This window comes from Phaseolus vulgaris, chromosome 3, assembly GCF_051622355.1.
Source record: "Phaseolus vulgaris cultivar YP4 chromosome 3, ASM5162235v1, whole genome shotgun sequence".
Taxonomy (NCBI): Eukaryota; Viridiplantae; Streptophyta; class Magnoliopsida; order Fabales; family Fabaceae; genus Phaseolus; species Phaseolus vulgaris.
Genome location: NC_143500.1, coordinates 54,258,526 through 54,282,573, shown reverse-complemented (window position 1 = coordinate 54,282,573; position 24,048 = coordinate 54,258,526). Strand labels below are relative to the sequence as shown.

Below are 24,048 nucleotides of genomic sequence, written 5' to 3'. Positions count from 1 at the left end.
ATTTTTTAAGTTTAAAAAATTATTTTCATGTGTCACTGCACTACACAGGTTGTTTCACACACTACACTACACAGGTTGTGCCGCACACTGCACCACTCAGGGTGTGCCGCACACTGCACCACTCAGGGTGTGCCGCTCACTGCTCCACTCAGGGTGTACCGCTCACTGCTCCACTCAGGGTGTGCCACACACTGCACCACTCAGGATGTGCCACACACTGCACCACTCAAGATGTATGCACACTGGACCACACAAGCTGTGTCAAACACTGTTTCACTCAGGCTGGACTGGACCACACAGGCTGTGTCAAACACTCTTTCACTAAGGTTGGACTGTGCCACACACTGGACCACACAGGCTGTGTCAAACACTGTTTCACTCAGGCTAGACTGTGCCACACACTGCATCATTCATGCTGTGCCACACACTGCACCACACAAAAGTTTCATAATTGATTTTAGCTTATACATAGGCAGGGACAAATGATTCTTTTTTTGACGTGCTTAAATGATTTTCTATTCATTATAACTATATACAAAATCGATTCTTCTTTTTTTTGTTATTTTTTAAGTTTAAAAAATTATTTTCATGTGTCACTGCACTACACAGGTTGTTTCACACACTGCACTACACAGGTTGTTTCACACACTACACTACACAGGTTGTGCCGCACACTGCACCACTCAGGGTGTGCCGCTCACTGCTCCACTCAGGGTGTGCCACACACTGCACCACTCAGGATGTGCCACACACTGCACCACTCAAGATGTGTGCACACTGGACCACACAAGCTGTGTCAAACACTGTTTCACTCAGGCTGGACTGTACCACACACTGGACCACACAGGCTGTGTCAAACACTGTTTCACTCAGGCTGGACTGTACCACACACTGGACCACACAGGCTGTGTCAAACACTGTTTCACTCAGGCTGGACTGTGTCACACACTGCACCACACAAAAGTTTCATAATTGATTTTAGCTTATACATATGCAGGGAGAATCGATTCTTTTTGTGACGTGCTTAAATGATTTTCTATTCATTATAACTATATACAAAATCGATTCTTCTTCATTTTTTTGTTATTTTTTAAGTTTAAAAAATTATTTTCATCTTATTTCACTGGCTAATTGTATCTTGTTTTGTATTTGAGAAAGTGTTCTTCTTTGCTTTGAGGGATTGTGGTTGAGTGCTACTCTTCTTCTTCCTTGTTATTCACTAACTTTCATAAGGTCATCAATGTTTACAATTTTTTTACTCTGGGTATCCTACAACACCAATAAGTGACCATGTTGTTGAAACCTAGACGATCTAATCCTTATAAATCTCTATAAAGAGTGATGAGAAAATAGGAGGGATGATGGAGGACTATCCACATTTCCAACCACCACACCTCTGACTAAGAGCAGAGAAGATTATGAAGCTCTAGAAAATATTTACTCCTTTTTAGTCTTGTATAAATTTGTAAAATCTAAAATAGCTTTAATTATAGACCTTGTATTATAGGCCACATCTATAATAAAATAAACATAAACTAGAAAAGGTACAAGCTAATAAACATAAACTAGAAAAGTTACAAGCTACTTTAATTATTAAGTAAGGGACTCTAAAAGCATCCCACGACTTGCTTAGGAGATTCGCTAACCTTGACTTGCTTAGGTTTGCTACCCTTAATAATTAACCACATCCCTATGCTTTTGTATTTGGTTTTCCATTCTCATATATTTTTTTTCCATATAATAACATATAATTGATAGACTTTGAAATGTCAACTTAACTTAAATATAAAAGCTCATAGGATGTGTAACATAAATTTCAAAAAATCAAATATTTCTTCTCAAAATTACCTTGTATACATATTGGTTAATTTGTCTAAATATTCTTAGTAAAAAAGATTACACTACCACATTCTAAGAAAAATACTACAACCTTACCCTATTAAGATTGTAATTACTAGAGTTAAACTACTCAGACTTGCAAGGTGAATCATGTGAGTACTTGAGAATTTGGAAGGTTCAATGTTGAAATCATGACTAATTTAAATGGTAAAAAGTTAGGAAATCTTATTCCAAGTCATATAGTTTTCAACAATTTCTACTCTTCATGATTCTCTTTTCACACCCTCATGCGACCATTTTGATGCAAAAGCGTAGAAATGGAGATAACTTAAGGTCATGAAACATGATGAGCTATAGTTCCCTAAAGTAATCATGCCCAATTCAAGATAAATGAAGGGTTATGCAGTGCCACCAGAGCCTCATATGGCCATAACAGTGAACACACATGCATCGTTTTACAAGTCAATAAAGAGTACATAGATTAATACAGAAATTGATTGTGTCACAGCCAATTTAACAAGATAAATATCTAGTTAGGCGAATAGTTATCATATTCTCCACATTAGTACAACAGTGAACATTCTCTTCTGCCACCTTATGACAGCATAACTACTACCATACACCATGATTTTCAAGTCAATATTGCAGCACACCCTGCACACAATAACCAATATTTAGTAACAACCCAGAGTCAAAAGAAAGAAACAAAAAATCAATACAATCACCAATACAATCACTCCACAAATAAGGTGTAAAACACTTATATACCATAACAAGCCATTGCTAAGCCCATCACCATAACACTAAGCTGATACATCAACTATAATGATACATACAATCCATATTTTTTCTACAACCACATTACAACCTTCAATACTATTATTTTAATATTTTTTTATATCATTTAATTACAAATTTACCCTTTATTATATATTATAACTGGCATTACGTCCTTCACTCTTTTTTTTTTTAACAATCCATCATGATTTTGGTACAGTGAATTGCAATTTCATAACATTTTCACGCTTCTGATAGCAACATAAGAGCAAATCCAACAACATCAAAAATCAAATCCAGACTTATCTAGTTTCAAGCCAGTGAAAGTGCAGATTCTAATCAAGAGAATTACACTACAATAATGTATCAAATACTATGTCTTAGAGGATAAAGATTGCTTACTTTGGTGCAATAACTTCCCACTGCCTTGCTATGCACTGGATGGAAATCATCTTCAGCGTGTCTTGCAAAGGAAGGTCCAGAACATGTGACGGCCGATGGGTCGGTGCCGGCTACTTCTTTACTTGCAACAGGAGCACCCTCAGTTAATGAGAAGCCAAAGACTCTGCATCGACTTTTACATGTGGGAACCAACTCTTGAGTAGCCCGAAGTGCTGAAATAGAATCGTGTGAACGTGAAGTTTCAAACTGATTGTGCAAGTTTGAGACCCCATAAGAATTTGTGCCTTCCTGAGCTAGTCCACGAAGAGGCTCATAAGGGGTTGATACAAATTTTCCACCTTTAGCTTCAGAAGTGTATGATGATCGTTGCTGGACTTTACCTTCCATCACCTGACTAATTTTGCTGTTGTAATCAGAGTTTGAAACTGGATTGTGTGCTTGCTGGAACATTAACACAGATGATGGAGATGAAACTTGCCCAGATGGAACAGGTGGATGCAAATGTGAAGAACTGTTACTCAAGTGGGAAGACCATCCATTTCTGGATCTCAGTGTATGGTAACCATCAAAAGGTCCAAAGCGACCATTTCCACAAGCCTCATCAACAGACAGGGCCCTTCCATATGGTTGGCTTGGAAGTATTTCTTGACCTTGCAAGACCTTCTGGAATCTGAAAGATTCACTGAAGCCTATGCCATTGCAGGAAACATTGGAACTCACTTGCGGAATTCCAATGCTGTTTCCGGTTGCAGCAATCCTAGAACAGTTTGAGCCAGGATAGCATCTCCTCAAATCTGATAGCTGGTGACCCTGACCATTAGTACTATCAAAAGTTGTGTTAACACCCAACATTTCTTGACCTTGCAAGACCTTCTGGAACCTTAGTGATTCGCCAAAGTCTGATGCTCCAATTGCATCTGTCAAAAGAATGGAACAAACTCAACAACAAGGCTGCTGCATTTGGTAGAACAGCTCAGAGTAAATAAAAAATAAAGACATACTGGAAACTTGAAAATCTAGCTTGGTTGAAGGCAATCCAATCTTGGTCCTCTTCAAACCAGCTGATATCATGTTATTTGCAGTAGATGCAGAACCAGATGGCTCAATCTCCCAGGGTGAAACCCTATTATGCCTTGTGGCTTCCAGGTCATCCCACCTTACCTGCAAATATACAAAAATCACAAGTTAATAATGTAAAATTAAATGTTAGCCATAAAAGTTTATGCATATCACATGCCTGATTTCACCAAAAATCCATCAAGCACAATAACTTAAAAAAGAAATTAGCAGCAAGATAAATGGCATATACCAGGTAAGTAGCTGTAACAGAGTAGCCACAATATGAATAAAACACAAAGACAGAAAAAGGCTAGCAACACACTTAAGGCATGCACATGATAGTTATATTAGCAAATGTTAAAAAGAACCAGCAATATACCATTAGGCATCTCCATTTTGATCCAGGCCATCTAACAGGATCCACATCAGTAATTCCAACAATCAATCCTGTAAATCTGCCCAATATAAAATTCAGTAAGATTATATATTAGTAGGGTCACCAAAATGGAAAGAGCATAAGCGTGAACAAACCTTCGCTCTGCAGCATCTTCAGTTTCAAAACGCATCCTAAATCTTGTTCCAACTGAATAAGAATAATCAAGGCTCCTCAAGAATTTCTTAATGGGTATGATGAACTCAGATGAACTGACCCTAAAAGGACACGGTTAAATTTAGAAGCCACGAATCAGATACCATGCTTGACAAGAAAGAAAGAAAAATCCATGGAGACTTAAGACCAAGGCTGTACATAAAAGTAAATCATGTACTAAAGAAAACCATTTAAACATTGGTAAGTTGCACTAGCATAATAGAATTCTGTAGTCGAATTCCTTGAATGTTGTTTTAAAAGTCTGTTTGTTTGAGAAGTGGGGTTCTAATTCTAGAAAGCACTTACAGTACCAGAATAAAGCATAAGCTTGACTTTTATGTGCCTATCTTAGTACAACTCATACAATATAAACAATGAATTGTGGATAGTAACAGACAGTTTCTCTTCCATTAACTATCTAGGAAAGTATAATATAATAACTAGAAAAGATACCTTGGATTATAGTGAACACTAAAGGCACATCTTGCTGATAAAGCATTAACCACATCCAGAAGACTGCTATGATTCAATTGCTGGCCAGCAAAAGTTGAAATGGTACTGCCACTTTTCAATTGAGCAGCCCTACGAATTCCCAATCTCAGTTCTCCATCCTCACCCCTGCCATTGAAGTATACAATGTTGGTCCTGTCCCTGTCATGTTTACTATAGACAATTTTTGATAGAATCGAGGTCTTCATACCTAAGAAACAGAACAGCATCTCTAGATACAAGTTTCTTCTTGTTCACAAATGCACTCCACCCAGTGGTAAGCAAGTGTCGTCGTGGTTGCCCTGCGCATGAGAAACAGCAAATACAAACCCAAACAATCATGAACTATTCTCATTGACTTGTTCATTAACATACAAAAACAGGGCACATACCCCTATAAATATGTCGGAACCTCCATTCTTGGCCATGCAGATCCTTCGCCACAAGCTCCTGTGAAGGTCTCTGTTGACTGTAATCCTAAAGTAACAATGGATTTCAATTCAAAACGCTATGAAAGAGTTATACAGCATAATTCAACATAAACAAAGCAAGGACTAACTTTAACTATATCACATAAAAAATAAAAATGATGAAACAGATTAGAGCAATCTTGGAGCCACTCAATCAAGCTCGGTGTACCACAAGTGAAAAGGAATGCATCATCATTCGTAATTGTTACCAGAGGTGGAAAACAATCTTCCGCAGCACGACGAGGCACAGAGAATCCGCCATGAGTGCTAGTATCAGAAGCTGTCAAAGTCTTGCAGAACATGTGGGGTGTGGTGGACTTCATCACAGCTTCAGCATCCTCCTCTTCACCATCAGCATCAATTTCCCCTTCCCGCAACTTCTGATGCCCTTGCTACAAACAACCACCAAAATAATCACTTCTGAAAGGCACACTACATTCAACATCAACACACCCATCTTCTTTCTTCTCACCACACAACAACGTTATATTTTCTAGCTGCCTTTTTCTGTAGTATAACATTGACAGAGACAGAAAAGAAAACAAAGCCGACAGCTAAAATTAAGCAAATACTAATAATCTCAATTGGTCAAATTTCACTTATTAGCCCCTAAGACTTAGCTGCTAAAGAAGCCAAGATTCTGAGTTAAAATTTGTTTCTTTTTTAAGCACACTATCCAAAGCCAAACGTGAAAAGAAACCTCACCTCACTTTCGGGAACCAGCACCACCTGGCAATACACCTCATCGCTCCCTTCCTCAGACTGCGAAAAACACAAACAAAACCAGAAAACACAAACACATTCAATGTAAAGCAGCATACATGGATTAAGGAAGAAAACCCGACAGCATTTCGATTTGTACGATGTTGAAAGAAAGGAAGGAAGGAAGAAAGACCCACATGGAGCTTGACATCGAGAACGCGACAGAAGAGATGGGAGGGGATGTTAGCAGAAGCAGGGAGCGGAAAATCGTGAAGGTGTTGTTCCAAGTGTCCTTGAGGGAAGTACACGACAAGGGTCCCTTTCTTGGGCAAGGAGATCATAGGACCCGCGCAGGCGTGCCAGAGTTCGAGGCAGACGGAGGATGGGCGAGACGACGGCGTTTCATGGTCCTCGGTGGCGCTGTTGAGATCGATGAGGGCAGGCATGAGGAGGAGGAGGAGAAAAGAGGGAGATAGAGAGAGAAGGAACAGAAACAGAAGGAGAAGAAGAAGCAGCACAGGAGCGAGTGAGTGGTGGGAGATATTTGAAGGAGTGGTTTCATGCCTCCTGCATTTTCAGAGAGCGTGACCAACTTTGGCATTGCCAAAAGAACCTGACCCAATACTCCAAAAAGAAAGAGACCCGCTTTCTCTGTCTCTGTCTTTCTCTCCCACTGACCAATCACTCTCTCTTCATTTTTCCCACCCTTTTTGGGCTCTTCACTCCTCACACAATTATGGGGTTCGCTTTTTGGGAAACCCTTTCATTCCCACTCTCTTACCAACTCACTCTACCGTTATCCTCCACATTTAACCATCTCTCTTAACCAAACCACTCCAAAATTCAATTTTCTCACTTACAGAACACTGACACCATCAATGAAGTTGGATGTAACCAAAACAACCAGTAACATTTCACAAGCAAAATGTTATTTTATCATGGGATTGTCACATGAAACATCAAAATAACAGTTGAAAAAAAAAGTGATATTTTTATTTTATCTTAATGAAAGATTCAATCTTTAAACTTGGGTGTTTTCCATAAACAAGATAGGTTACATGGTTACATGATAGGTAATGGTACCCAATAAAGGATTGATCTTTGGGTCACTTCCGAAAGATACTTTGGTGGGTATAAGAAAAGTTTGGACTTTTTATGGTATTAATTAATTGTTTTTATTGGTCTGATATTATTTTTTTTGCCCTTTTTCTTGTCTGCAGGCTGAGGCGGGAGCAGTGGTGCAGTTGCTGCAATGCTGAGACTGTTGGGTGTGATGTGTGGCAGAGTGAGAGAGAGAGAGGAAAGAGAAGAAGAGAAAGCAACAACAACAAAGACTGTACTGTAGTAGGAGTGAGTCACTTTTGTTTGTGAAGGTTATTTTGCTGTCTTGGAGTGTACGGTCTCCCTGTATTTCCGGGCGGATGTCTATTCTGTCCCCTTCTATTTCACCAAATCTCACACCTATCCTTCTGCTTATTAACAACAACCATAATCCACTCAAACACCTTTTGTTATTACTATTATCTTTGAAAATTGAAGTTAAGGTCATGGTTTTCCCACTTGCAGATTAGATCTGATTTTCTAATTCTGTGTCGGTTCTGTGATGATTTTGTTGGTTGACCATGCCATTAATTGAATGTTCTATGTAGAATGTAGATGTTAGATTCTCCTACCATCAGTGAGCTGTTTCTGGTACGGAGTTTGGTGGCCTATACACTAGTTAGTATTGCACTATTTTCAGCATTATGATGTGTGTGTTTTAACCTCTACTACTTAACTATACTCTCATTATAACTTGATAATAATGTTGTTTATCTAATGGAATGGAATGAACATGAGCCCTAATCTAGTGTTAAATGTCAGAGCTTCAGGTGTGATTAGTGTGGAAAATTATGGTCCCAGAAGAGTGGTTTTAATCGAAATCACAGAGAAGATGAATCATTTAAGGCAGTGGTGTTGGGGAGGCAATGGAGGTTAAGGTTGAGAATTAACCAAAAAACTGAGACAAGTGTAAGAGAGAAGAGGATGAATGTAGAAAGTTGCATGGTGCTGCTCTTTCCTCATTGGACATGTCCAATTACTTTGGCTACCCAAGTTTTGACTTTATTGTTAGGGTCCTGTCATAATTATTACCTGTCTTCTTAGACAAAAAGTAATCAATAATCCGGGGCAGAGTGCCTAACCAACTAAGAAATTGCTAAATTTTGTATATATGTAAATATATATCTATATATATATACTAAAAAAATAATCAAATTATAAAACTAACTTTAAATATCAAAATAACTATTTACTATTAGATTAAATTTAAAAAAAATTAAAAAAAATTATTGATATTTAAAATAGTTTATATTATAAATAAAAATTTATAAAGTAATTTTTAAATTAATACTAATAGTTAATTATAAGATTTTAATTATTAATATTTTAAATTCTAATTTAGTTTTTGAAGATTAATTGAGATTGATTTAGAATCTAAAATATTAGCAGCTAAAATCTTGATAGCTAATTTTAATACCAGTTTAAAGATTATTTTATAATTTTTTTATTAATAATAGAAATTTGTTAGATACAAAGAATTTGTCAGTTTTTAAATTACTATCTAGTTTAATTAATATAATGATTAATTATTTTTTATTTTTAAATTTGATTGTTTATTAATATAATTTTATCTTAAAATTGATAAATAGAAAAAAAAATATATAATACTCGTCTAAAAGCAAATTTACATTTACTTATTTTATTGTGTATTTTGACTTTTTGATTTCAAATAAATAATCTCATTTTTTTGTTTATTTATTTCTTACGTAATTGTCTTTTTCTCTCTTTAACAATATAGAAACAATGACTAAGTATGTGTTTGGATCATAGTTAAAAAGTTAAATTGAAATAAAGTCAAGTGGAATAGAAAAAAAAAAAAAACATAATAGTTTTGAAGTTAATAAAAAATTAAGATAAAACATTTACTTATAACTAATTATGAAAAGAGATATCAAACATAGTAATAAAATTAATAATTAATTTCAAATTTGCAACCTTAAAATTTAAAACCTTTGGGGCAACCTTTGGAAGACAAGGTTGTGTTTTTGGGTAACCTTTGGAAATGTGGAGTTGTTAGGAGCTTTAAATGTGAGACGTTAGTTAATGATTGATGTCCATGCCCTGCCTCCACTTAGCCTATTCCTCCCTACCTACACAACTTTTTCACCTTTTATCCACCTCATTTAAAACCTTTATTACTTATCAAAACTCAAATTTATCACTAGGTCTCTTAAGTATTTTTAAAAAATAATAATTACATTTTTAATTTTCAAAAATTTATACCATATAAAAAAAATCATAAAATAAAAATCAATTTAAAAAAAAAAATAGTTAGTAAAGTGACTAAATTAAAGATTTCTAAATTAGTTTTTATTATTGTTAAATAATTTTTAAATTGGTATCTAATTAGCTATCAAGATTTTAACTGTCAATTATTTAGATTCTAAATTTGGTAGCAAAAAATTTGATAGCTAATTAGATATCAATTTAGAAACCATTGAACCATAATAAAAACTAATTTAGAAACCAAAAGTTTTTTTTAGTTTCTAGAATGTCTCTAATTTAGTCACTATAACAACTAATTATTTTTTTTGTCTCTAAAAGTGGTTTCGGTTTCATCATTTTATTGTAGTGATAATTGAATCTTTGATTTTGTAATTTTTTCTAATTGAGTTGTTAAAATTTTTAAGACCCAATTATAATTTTTTTTATGAAGTTATGTACTTAATTAGAGTTAAAACATCATTTAATAAAATGGACTAAATTATATTTTTTCACGTTTAGTAATCTGATTTATAAGTTTAAATAATTCAAATACCTTTTAATTAGTTTAGGAAAACATCCATACAAATATAGTCTTAATTCATCAACCATTTTATCTAAATTAGGTTTTTCACTAAGGTGTGTTTTATCTCATTATTATTAATGGAAAGTTTTATTAGGTAATGTTAAAAAGCACCTAAAGAAGGAAGGATTAAGAAGCATGGAATCAATGTAACTTACTTAATGAATATTTATAGTCAGTATATTTAAGATATACACTTGATTTTGATTTATGTCTTGGGGATATTGTAAATGAATTCTTGAGTTATTCGATTTTTTTTATCAAAATAAAATTTATAATTTAATATGAAGTAGTATATAAAAAAAACTATTCATTTTGTTAAAATAAAATGAAAAAAAAATTGTTAATTATCAATTAAATAATTGTTTATTTATTTTTTATTGCTGGTAAAAAAAAATATGATTAATATAAAAGAGTTGAAATTGTTAGCAGGTGTTTCTCTATTCAAAATGTGATAAGTGGGTCCTTTATGAATAATAGTATTAGTTTTCATACAAAAGAAATTAATTATTTATTTATATGCTCTAATGATGGAAAACTATAAGAGAAGATTGAAAAATCTTAAATTCACAAAGTTTCTTAAAAATAAACTTTTGGTTTTAATTCTCTTTTAAGAAAAATCACTTAAAGAAATACTTCTTTAATAACCTTAAACAAAATAAATGCTTTAAAAAATTAAATTAATTCTCATTTAATCAAGGTGAGTTGTACACAGAGCAAGAGGTTCTATTTATAAATGGTCTAACTCTTTGCAAACTTGAACATTTTAATGTGAGACTAAAATAACACTTTGACGTCACACTAAAACAAGATAATTGTTCAATATAGATTTTAAACTTAAATAAAATATATAATTTTATATTGAATTGTATGAGTAATAACGCATGCTAATCCTGGAATAACAAGAGAAAGGTAAGTATGTTATTACTAAGAAGTGAACTTTAAGTCTAATTTAATCTTACAAAATCGGTTTATAATGTGAGATTTGCACATATTCATATAATAAGAAATGCTCTAATTTGTAGTTGATGTAGGATATCCAACACACCTCTCACACCGAGAGTGACAGCTCGTGTATAGGACAATATATTATGGGTACTCCAATAACGGATGATCTGATAAGTCAAACGGATATTTGTTAGGACAGACTCGAAAATTACTCTCATACCATATTAATATGTGGACTTTAAGTCTAACTTAATCTCATAAAACCAGCTTATAAAGTAAGACTTGCATTCACTTATATACTATAAAATGCGTATTAGTGAAAAAAGGTTTGTTAATGGTTAGATAGTAAAGTAGGAGTTACATAAAAAAGAAAAGTGAGGTGCGTTGGATAAACAGAAGATGCAAAGAATATGACAGAAAGAAAGAAGACAAACAGAAAATGAGCACAAAGAGCAGAGAGGTGGCAATTCTCAGACCAATGATTTAAAACATAGAAAATATTTGAAATGACAGTGCATGGAAAGGTTTAACTTTTTTCTGTTTTGGTAAGTCTGAATAATCACACATGTTGAATCCATAGAATGATACAAGAAAGGAACTACATGACAACTGTGAAGGATACCATCTAAACAAAAAATGGGGTACATCATATCTACCTTCTACAATTGCACATTCTTCACTCAAAAATTCAATTAATCAAATTCTTTCTTCTACCAAGAACACAACCATAAAATGGGTAAGTTTTTTTTGTTTTAATAATATTTTTTCCTTGTATATTTTCTTCAAATTATATTTTTTATTTTAGTTCTTTTAGTATTTTAATTCTATAGAAAATATTTTATAGTTCTTTTACTGTGAAAAAATAGTGATTAATTTATAATTAAAAGGTTATTAACTAAATTTTTGATATCTAATGTTAAATATTATTTTCAAAACTACTTTTTAAACTTCTATTACTAATAGAAACTACTCTAGTTAAATATTAATAATTTTTTAGTTTATAAAATAAAATCCAACTTAATTAATATAATAATTATTATTTAATGATTTTTTAATAGTTGAAACCTAGCAAAATCCTCTAACAATCCTACACTATAAGATCCACATACAAAATATAAATATCTTATTACTTGACCAAATTAAGTCTTTCTATTTTTAATCTATACAATTTATTACATGCTTAGGAGGGTTATAGCTCTAGTTATTAGTCATTAGTCTCTTCACTTAAGATCTTCCATCATTTAACTTAAGATTGAGTAGTTATATACCTTTTCAATTTCAATTCACACATATATATATATATATATATATAATTGTTTGCATGTATTCATAATTGTACAATAAAATTGTGGTCATACAAAATAGATTCTTTGGAAGTAATCACTTGAGATGCTTTCAGTTGTCTCTTTTACCTGTTATGTGAAAGTTAAAAAAAAACTGAGGAAAACGACTTATATACCAGAACTAAATTACTCAAAAATTAAACATGTGCTTAATTTTATTTTCTATTGTAAGGATAAAAGAAACTAGGTTCCTTCTAGGGGGATAATACAAAACTTTGATACTAAAATGCCAACAACAAGAATACATTTAAAAATAAAAAGAAACTTAGTACGTGTCTAATTTCAGTATAAAAGTTAAATATAAAATTCATAATTTACTATTATTTGAAATAGTTGAATTTGTTCCCATAAACTCAACTTAAATATCAAAGTAAATGTTATTAATCAATGCAAAAATTGTTAATTGGTAAGCGAGATTTAAGCAAGATTTGGAGACATAAAAATAATTATATATTTAATGAATGAGTGATTGATATTTTGAATTTTTCTTTTTGACACAAATAAAGGTTTAATCTTAGATTTCCACAAAGATATCATCACTGAGTTTCTCATCCTCTGACCGATGACTTAAACTCTTGATATGTATGCACTCGATTAAAAGTTACTTTTAGGATGGTGGAGTTGGTCCTTGTTTATTTCTGTTGTTTTTAATTGATGTTGTCGAAGTAGGCAGTTGACGATAATTTTGTGTTTTTGTTTTTGTATGAAAAAAGAGTACGTTTGTGTCTTTTGTTTTGTAAAAGAGTCGAACCACTCTTATATTGAGTTTTATTTATTTATTTTTTTTATCAATAAAAAGAAGTGGTTAAATATATGGAATGAAGGATGAATAGGAGAAAGTTTTTGAAAATGGCATAAATGTTAGAAAAGAAAGTAGAAGTGGGGTTGTAGGTATTGACCAAGGTAGAAGGGAATGGAAAAAAGTGGGAGATTTGTGAATTGAATGAGAGGAGTAAGCACTATGAACTATGAGTAGTAAAGAAAATTGAAAAGTAGGAAGTCTTTATCAGAAACAATGAATTGCAAAGGACCCAGAACAGAGGCAAAGGCAGGTCTAAAACCCTAGGACCCTCCTAGTTTCTGCCCCTACTTCCATAACCCTTTCATAGCCCTGCCCTATGCTTTTATCCTTTTCTGGAATCCCTCCTTCAATGCCCCTTTCCTTTGTCTCTTTCAACTCCATTTCCTTTTCAACTATCATTTTTAATATCAACATAAACCAAACATTTTTAACAAATCTTTCTTTTCCATACTTGGACCTTCAATACCAACATCAACAAAGGATCAAAGTAAGAAGTAAAGAAGTGCAAAGTTTTGTTCTCTCCACACAAGGAAAAAGTGAGGAAATTTGAATGAAAATATTATAGATGATATGATTTTTTTTAAAAAAATTAATTATGTTATTTATTCCTTCAGTTAAATATTATCGATTTAAAATTATTAAGAAGGTGAATAATTATGTTTTTTTTACAACCAATAATATGATGTGAACTTAAAAACCATACTCCATATGCACAATGATTAAACTGACCTAAAAAATTGTTGTCTTAGTGGTGGGACTGGACAATTATCTCAACTTCTATAGGACACCTTCTACAATTGAAAAAATCATGCTTATTCCCTTAAGACATAAAGCATAAACCAAATACTAGCAAAAAAACATTATATCTCCAACTTAAAAAGAACAATGTTGTATTTTTTCAACTCATTGATTTTTAAGCATCAAACACTAACCTCACACACACAATTTATATGTACAATTTTAGCAAACATGCAATGTTACTATTTTAGTCATAAGGATTTAGGGTTTATGGTTAAGGGTTTCTGAATGGTGTATTGATTATGGCTTGTGTGTTGTCAATTAAGTGAGATTATGCAAAATTTATCTCTTTGATTAGGGTGTTTTTTTACTTTAAAGGATATAAGGATTAAATAGGCTGGAAGAGGTTTTGTGGAAATGTTGTATTATAAATATGTATAAGGGTTGAACCACCCTTAAGTGGTTCATATTAATTTATTTTTTATTGCTGATAAAAAAAATTATTTTATTCTTAAACTTTATAGAGAATCTTCTCACTTTGCCGTCTCATTAATCAACACTCACAAGGTTCAAAATTTTGCCTAAAAACTAAAAGTTTGACCTATATTTACATGTACGATAAAATCGTATACAATTATAAAATTAAAATATACATTTGTTACATCATGTACACGAGTTCACTTGCAAAGCTTTGGTCAGTGAGATTTGGAGACACATGAATAATTGTTTGTTTAAAGGAGGAGTGGTTGATCATACTAAAGTATTTTCTCTGGCACAGGTCAAGGTTTGGTCTTGGATCAACTCAAAGATACCGTCAGTGAGTTTCTCATTCTCTGAATGGTGTCTTGAATCTTTGGTATGTATGTACTCAATTTAATACTGGTGTGTTATTTGTTTTTTTCTCCAGTTATAATTATTAGTATTGGAAAGGAAGTAGAGGATTAAGATGGTGGAGATGAACTTTTGTCTTTTGTTATTTGTACAAGGGTTGAATCACCCCTTAAGTGAACCGATTTAATTTAATAGTTTATTACCGATAAAAAAAATGTTTATTCTTATGTACAAAATCCATATATGCTCTATTTTTTTATTCTTGACTCTTATGTACACACAATTCATTTCAATCCATTTTGTTTTATTATTAGCAACCAAAAATAAAAATGCAAAACTTGAATAATTGATTATGATTAGTTACATAGATCGAAATTTCAATTTCATATGTTAATAACTTTCCAATATTTCGTTACACACACAAAACATGAATGCATAACTTTACAATTTACATGCAAATACAAAAGAGAGGGATACATATATAATTATTCCATTCATAACTCCATTTTCGTGCATTTTTTCATATAAGTGGAGCGTTAACTTTTAATTAAATAATAACACAACTTTATTATCTCACAATTTTTATTTATCAACAAGAAAAAAAATAAATACAAACTATTTCAAAAATAATAAAAAATAGAAAAAAAATATGCAAAGATAAAAACAAACCCTAAACCCTAAGTACAAACAAACTGTTACAGTATGTTTATCTCTTGACTATGTTTATCTCTGATTCAACGTGTGAATTTTAACTTGTATTAGTGCTTTTCTGAAAAAGATTGAATTGCAATTGTAAAAGTGACGTGACTAATATATTAGATTCAATTATTATCTCCTTTGTAGGTTGAATGATGAAAATCTTTTCTTATGAATTGGAAAATTTAGGAAGTAATTCATTTTATAAAAAAATTAAAATAAAATATGTTATGTAAGTTTGCGTTTAAAATAAATTAAAAATTTAGAAACTAAAATCAGTTATTAAATAGTAGTTTTTTTCGAATTTCTATTTATGTTATTTTTTAGGTACATGAGTTTGTTTTATAATTTTTTCAGACAATGTCGTTCAATTTTTTTATAAATATCATTAAAACTAGTTTTTAACTAATGTAAATTAGGATTTTTAATTCAATGCTAAAAATATTTTTACATTAACATCATTTGAAATTATTTTTTTCCCTGTAGGTTTTTCCTAATTAAATATAGTCAATATTTTTTTAGCAAATGCCAACAAAGTTATTATTTAGAACATGTTTCAAATCTTTTCATTTCATATATACACTAAAAAAAAAATAATTAAATAAAAACTAGTTTTAAAGATAAAAAATAATTAATTGTTATATTAATTAAATTAAAAATTATTTTAAAGACTAATTTTTTTTAGTTTTTAAATAAGTTTCTATTATTATTAATAATTTCTAAATTGATATCTAATTAGTTACCAATTTTTTTACCAAATTTAGAATCTAAACCTTGATATCTAATTATATATCAATTTAAAAACTATTTAACAATAATTAAAATTAATTTAAAAACTAAAAATTATTTTAATCCTTAAAATAACTAATTATTTTTATTATTCAAATTAATTTTTGTTTAATAATTTTCTTATAATTATTTCATATGATTCAACAAATTTCCTATTTGATGAAGTTTGAACATGTGGAAAATAGCATTAGTACGGAACAAGTGTGTGTTTCTGGTTGGTCGTGTATTTAGATGGTCCTGCTTTCAGAACTGCTAATATTTCAAATGTGTGTTTGTTGAGGTTCGCATTATTTGGACTTCTTAAAAGGTTGCCATCTTTTTAAATCAAAAGTACGAATTTAGCACTCAATAATTTAGTTATATATTCAAGACAAATTCTTCCTCCACTTCCCTAACTCTCCCTACATCTTCATATTAATTTTGAAATATGCTCATAAAAAATAATAATTTTAAAATATAAATTTTAACTTTTTTTAAATTTTTAATAAGTCTAAATAAATCACAACCTCACATTCTTAAATAATTTCAGTTGCATCTTTTATCTCCATATTTTTCTTCCTCACTTTCATTATTTGAGTATCTATGAGAGAGATGACGAAAAGATTCACTGTATTCAACCTAACATAATTTGAAAATCAATTTTCTTAATTTTATACTCTATTTTTACACATCATTAATTTTTTTTATAAAATTCACGACTTTCAAAATATTGAAAAAATGAAAAGGAAAAGGAAAATACTTTATAGAAAAAAAAATGTACGGTAAAGGAAGAATTTGTGGATATTGAAATATTTGATCCTTTTTCATTTTCTTATAATTTATTTATTTCAGGTTACTTTAATCACTTCAACATATTAGGAGTAATACTGAAAACTTTGTGTTAGTGATGAAAATTTTAATATGACGGTTTAAGAAAATTAATAATTTTTTTACAAATTATAATTTTATAATTATCACATTTTTATTTAAAATATGATATTTTTAAATGTCACTTAATAAATATATTTTAATCTTATATATTTTTTTTCATCTTAATTTTTTCATTAAAATAAATATTTAAGTTAAGTTTTTCGTTTCTCCGTCTCAATCTTCTTTTTTGGATTAATTTTTTTTTTTAAAAAGTTAAATCTTTCGTTTTCTCTTGTGATTTATGTTTTCTCACTGTAATAAGATAGAACAAAATTCATTTTTTTTCCTGTGATTTAAACGATTTAATAAGATTAATACGAATTTCACCAACATTTAAATAATCATTAGAAACTTTTTTAGAATAAAATAATTGAGTTTTGAAAGGTCTTATTTATCTATTGCAAAAATAAAAACATAATACCAAGTTCTCTAGTATTATTATGATTTTTATTATACTTATTAATATTAATAATAATAATAAAAATTATAATATGATCAAAGAACTTGTTTAGTTTGGTGGTTAATGTTTATTTGGTCATTGAAAGGACTTTAACCATTATACCAGACAATTTTTTTATTATATTATTAATAATAATATATGACTAAAGAATTTGTCTGGTGTAGTGATTAATGTTTTTTTTTCCAAACTACTTGTGTATGTTTTGTTAGTAAGATAAATTATCTAAAGATTTGTTTATAATATTTTAAAAGTTTTTATAATTTTAATGAATTAAATAATATTTTAATTGATTATTTTATGGAATCAATATTTCAAACTGTGTTATAATAATCTATTATTTTCATGAACTCTTCATGCTTTAAGGAAAAGATGAGGATTATTACAAAGTTTAGATATGGTTATTACTTTAATTATTATGTTTAGCTTCCATTACCTATATTTTTTTATCACATTTTAAGACAATCCTCGAGAGATTAATAAATGGCAACTCAATGATCTTGCCATTTTGGGTCCATGCAAAGTCCTTTCATCCTCATTAAACGTATCACTTCATATAAACCATAAAAGATGTTTAAATTATTATCTTTTATTTAGATTTTGAACTTGATACAATGAATTATTAAAGGCTATAGATGCTCTAGGGAGGTAGCTTCCACTATTGTGAACAAATTCATGAATCCCATAAACAAATGGATTATAGCCAAGGAAGACATGATAAAGTAGGTGCACCTTAATTTCCGATAAGAGTAAAATTCTCTATCCAACTTACGTAGATTTTAAATTTTTTATCGGTCTAGGGTTTAACTTCTTTTCATGTAATAAGTTTTTTTTATTAAAGAAGATTATAACACCTCCCTCTCATGCAAGGAAAACCTATTAGTATGATTTCTCAATAAAAATAAAAATAAATATTAAAAGTAATATTTTTTTTGACTGATGAGGTCCGTACGACGGCAGAAAGTCTCAAAACCAATCAGGGTCGATCGGCACAATTAAGTAATGATCAAGCATTAGGTAATGCATCCTTAACCATGATCTAAAACCCTAATATGACCCAATAAGAGAAAATTTATGATAATCATATAAATAAACATAAATTGTAAGAATAAAGTATGTTATCATCAAGTACTAATAGCACCGAGTGTCAAATACCGAGATCTCACTTGAATGTCGGAGTGCTTGTTATAGGTATCATCCGAACTTGGAGTTCACAAAAATAAAATGCAGAATTGTGAAAGGAGAACACCAAAACTAATTTAAGAAAAAGAAATGAGAAATAGACCAACCAACAAGAAAAACAATCATAATCTTCATTCCAATTCCTTTCAAAAACATTTTAAACACGACTTCTTCAAAAAATAATATACACAACTTCAAAACTAAATATTTACCCTATCCGAAATTGTACATCAAAACTCAATTTCTTAATTGGACTTCCAAATACAATTTATCTATTTTTATAAAAAAATTTAAAATCTTCCAATTTCGCTAAACTCAATATAAAACTGCACACTTTTCTTTAATTAACCGTAACGTAGCACATATACATGAATATATATATATATATATATATATATATATATATATATGTATGTATGTATATATATGTATGTATGTATATGTAAACGCATTCTTAAAATAGCGTTGTTCCCCGTTTGAATTGTGTCGTGCTGAAAATAGCATGACCTACCAAAAATAGGTTATCTTTAATGAGATTGGACATTAGTGGGGTTTAAAAGAAAGAGAAAATAGGTTTTTGAACATAAATGAAGCATCAACGTCAAACCATCAATTTCATTCAAAAATCAAATTCATCTTACTCCAATAATAACCATCTCTTGCTTTAACGTTAATTAACTCTGTCTTTGCTTTTTTATTCATTAAAATTAGTATTGCAGGACTAATTTGGGTTATTAATAGTTTCATATACTTCACTAAAAATATTGTCAAGAATAATAACTAAATTAGTGTAGGAATTATTATTTTTGTAAACTAATTATGCATAAAACAAGGAAGTAATAATATTTTTCCTTAAAGGTAAATATGTTTTTTTTTGTTTTTTAAAAAATTTAGATCATATAATATGAAAATATATTGGTTAAGCCATTTTGTACGTGGAATCAATTTAATTTGAGGTTTTATTTCCTCAATTCATTAAAAGTAGTTAATCTGTAATTTAAATAACAAAGAATTTTGAAAAAAATTATCAGTCTTTAAAAAAATTATAAATCATTTTACATACAAAATGGTAAGAACTATGAATACGAATAAAAAGAAGTTTTGTGTTATAATATAGAAATGAAAAATATATTTAATTTTTTTCTTACAAATTAAAGTAAATAGATATCCAATATTAGGTTACAGATAGAAAACAATGCTGTTTGTGGTGGAAATGTTTACACAAAAGCGAGTTAAGAGCATATGAAAGGCACATGATGCATATGGGTTGATCTTATCCTTGCAGGAATTAATGCAAAATGTATATCCAAATTATTAGTTCAGATATGCACACAATAACAAGTTAAGTTAGATGTTATTCTACCGATTGGCACCGGATGACCGAGGCTTTATATTAAAATACTCCAAGTATAATAAATACGTGGCAAGTAAATGGTTACAATTAGCGTTGAATAAGTTAGAGATACTTCGAGTAGCACTCCCTTAATATTAGGGAACCACTACACACGACCCAAAGACCACTATGCATGTTTTTAGCAATCAGTTACTTGGTCTACACGATCCAAGACCCAAGTCAACCTACAAAAGGAACTTCTGAAAGGGAAAGATGTACGTTTTTCATATATCAGAGAGACTTAACTAAACATTAGTACTGACTTGAACGTCGGAGTGCAATCGCAGGTATTCCGCCGACCGGATGAAAGCACGCGAGAAGGAAGAAAGACTCGAAGAACCAAATAGCTACAAGCACGATAATAATTCTGTATCGACTAGAATCAACATTACTCAAATCCTGACATCTAGATAGGTACAATTATAATTGTTCTTGAGTGGATGCCAAATCCCCTTAAAGATGAAAGCACTTTCTGACCAAAACACAATATCATTTTCCTTCTCAGTTTTTGCTCACAAGTTTTACACAATCAATGCAATAGAAGGGCACGATAATACCACAACACTTCATCATCGTTGTGATTTTTTTTTATGAGAAGATGATGATGGTGATGATTTATGAGATAGCAGAAGGAAGCAGCTGCCAGCATACGTAATTTTGTAGTGTATGTGATGTGAGCAGTGAGCAGCAGCCTCTCTAAATATAGGCACTGTGCAGTCTTCATTTTGTAACCCAAAGAAGCATCTGCATGCTCCCATCACCCTACACCGCCCCAAGTGCTTGTCCCACCAAACAACCCCTTACTTCTTTCACTCTAACCCTAACCCAGGCCCACATCGCTTCCCATAAAAGTACAAAACTCATTCTGGCAGGACCCATTCGCATCGCCTACTGTACTACCACTGCTCCATAATAATAATAACAACGTTACGCACCACCACTCTCAGAGCGCGTACATACACGCTCTCAATGTCACAAGAGACCTTCCACATACCACATTCACTAAACTTATCATCTTATTGTTATGGAATGGGTTCAGGCCCAGATAAGGTGACATTACACTTCACTTCCTTTTTATCAAGTTTTTTTTTTTATATTTTTTATACTGATGGAGAAAACGTATGCGAAACAACACATATAATCACGAATTAACGGCCAGGAAAATAAATAACACATAATTTAACGTGGTTCGATCGTCAACTGCAACCTACATCCACACAGTCAACTATTAGATTTTCATTTTGTTCTGTTGCACACCAATTACAAGTACAATAAGATTATAAAAGGAACACAATAATTAAGCTCATCCATTAAACATGGTGCCTAGTCAACCCAACTCAATTGGTCCTAACTTCATACCCAACATGTTCTATCCGATTCATTTCTTGATTTTCTTCTAAAAGATATTCAGACACTCAAGTCAATTTTTATATTAGACATTCTATAGTCAGAATACGATGACGTACATAGTTACTAAAATTAAAGAGTTTAAATCATGTTTAAAAATAATTACTTGACTTTAACCATTGATTAATTATATTCGAAAATAATTAAATTCACGATGTCCAACGATCCATCGATGAAAACCAAAACATAATATCTAATATCGATCAGTATATTAATAAAAATACTTAGAGATCTTATCGATACATTTATAAATCAATTTTATAATATTTAAAGATACTTAAAATCACACTTCATAAAAAAATGAAAAGTAAATGGAAGTGAGAATGAAAATGATGGGTGGAGAGTGAAATAAAGAAAAAAAGAAAAAAAAAAGAGGGTTTTGTAATGGCAGAAGAAGCAGGTTGCAGAGAGTGCAGAGTGGTGCAGGAGTGGTGGCAGAGAACGCTCGACTTTTACGCGGGTGGTGGTGTTTCAGCCTTTCATCGTACTTTCGTCATCTCAATCTCAATCTCAATCAATCATCTTTTTACTTTCTCCTTTCCATTTTCTATTTTCTGCTTTATACCATCTACTCATACGTAGTTCTACTTACGTACCCACACAATCATATCTCCATTCAACATCTCCAAATTTCTCACACATTCTTTTCGAACAATACAAGAGATATAAAATTAAAATTAAAATTAAAATTAATAATATAGATTTCAAAGGAAATATAAAAAAAGGTACTCATTCATTATTTTATGTTTCCTTGTCTAACAATTTAAATTAAAAATATTATTCATTCTAATTTCATTACTAAAAAATTATTTAATAAAAACTAATTTTAAAAACTAAAAATAATTAATTATTATATTTACTAATTAAATACTATTTTAAAAATTAAAAAAATACTACTGATTTGTTTCTAGTTTTTAAATTGGTATCGAATTAGTTATTAAGATGTTATTTATATTTTAATTTTGGTAGAAAAAGTTTGGTAACTAATTAAATATAATTTAGAAACTATTTATCAATAATAAAAATTAATAATTAATAATTTTTTAATTTTTAAAATAGTATTTAATTTAATCAATGTAACCACTAATAATTTTTAGTATTTAAAATTAATTTTTATTGTGCATGTTAAGGTAAAAGTGAATTTTGTAGAAAGAATGTAAAAGTAGTTGAGAAAAAAGATATTAGATGAATGGAAAATTTATATTTGTGAATGAAGAGTGTAATAAAAAGGAAAATCTTACTCATGTTTTTGGTTAGACTTTTTTTTTATAAAGATTAGTTTTAAATAAAATCAATCAATATCTCATACCCGTACTAAGATAATAAAAATGAAATAAAAATATATATTTAACATTTACTATAAATTTCAATGAAATATAAACTCTTTTAAATTTTGGAAGGAAATTATAATCTTAGTGAGATTGAGAATGTTTTATTTTTCAATTTAAAAGAAATAAAGAGATTTTGTTACGATGATAACTTATTTATTTACATTTCTATGTGATATACAGGGAAATTTATGAAAAAATATACAGTAAGAGGGAAATATTATTTAATATATTTATATTTCTAATGAAATAAATCTTGTATACTTTTTACTAAAATAGTAAAAGGGAACGTGTTTTTTTTTTCACTTTAAGAAAGGAATACTTGTTGTGTTTTTGTTTTTTTAATTATTTTAAACATTAGGCTGAATATATAACACACATTCATTCATATTTCAACATTTTTTTTAATAATATACTAAACAATTAAATTAACTTGAAAATATTAATATTTCACTGAAATAATTTAAAAGCAAGCATGAAACTGTTGCTTATGTAAATTTTAAACTTTACAACTTAAATATGATTTGCAATTTTAAATTTCAAATCTCAGCGACGAAGTGGATTATTTTTTAAATTTAAACTGAATTTCATGATTATAATAATTTCATTTAATCAGAATTTGAATTAAACTTCTAAATTTTGTATACATTAATTTTAAAATAACACCTCCTTAATAAACACATCAAAGAGAGTTAGTCTTCTATTACAATTTTATTTTTAAAAGATGTATAAAAATTTCAGAATATTAAAAAAAATGTATTTAAATTTATTTGACTGAATCACTAGGAACTATATGAACATAAAGAAAACAGAACTTATTCTTACGTATTTTTGCTTTAATTTTTATATATCTCTATATATATATATTTATTTATTTATATATATGAAAAAGTTTATGGTTTGTCTCTTCGATGCCGTCCACGTGTCATGTACGGTATGAGGAAGATGAAGACACGTGGCAGCGTGCTTGTCGTAGATTTCGAGAGTTGCCAAAAGGAACTAGACCGGTCTT

General features: G+C 30.2%; 1 protein-coding gene across 1 annotated transcript; it reads right to left on the bottom strand.

Annotated features, from left to right (window-relative positions):
- Positions 1 to 2,196: 2,196 nt before the first annotated feature.
- Positions 2,197 to 7,554, bottom strand: LOC137808726 (auxin response factor 3). The gene is made up of 11 exons (XM_068609989.2): positions 6,525 to 7,554; positions 6,331 to 6,387; positions 5,835 to 6,017; positions 5,548 to 5,632; positions 5,367 to 5,457; positions 5,120 to 5,284; positions 4,609 to 4,728; positions 4,457 to 4,532; positions 4,020 to 4,179; positions 3,019 to 3,935; positions 2,197 to 2,493 (listed from the first exon to the last, which is right to left on the bottom strand). Exons 1-11 carry the CDS (start codon positions 6,771 to 6,773, stop codon positions 2,476 to 2,478), a joined length of 2,121 nt encoding a protein of 706 aa, XP_068466090.1. The 5' UTR covers positions 6,774 to 7,554; the 3' UTR covers positions 2,197 to 2,475.
- Between the last annotated feature and the right edge of the window lie 16,494 nt (positions 7,555 to 24,048).

Bases quoted from the DNA above. Each gene is read 5' to 3' on its own strand.
- LOC137808726 (XM_068609989.2), bottom strand. From the start codon at position 6,773: ATGCCTGCCCTCATCGATCTCAACAGCGCCACCGAGGACCATGAAACG. The intron at 4,729-5,119 runs GTATCTTTTCTA...GTGTCCTTTTAG, and splicing joins AGTGTTCACTATAATCCAAG to GGTCAGTTCATCTGAGTTCA. The intron at 4,180-4,456 runs GTATATTGCTGG...GTATATTTGCAG, and splicing joins CAAAATGGAGATGCCTAATG to GTAAGGTGGGATGACCTGGA.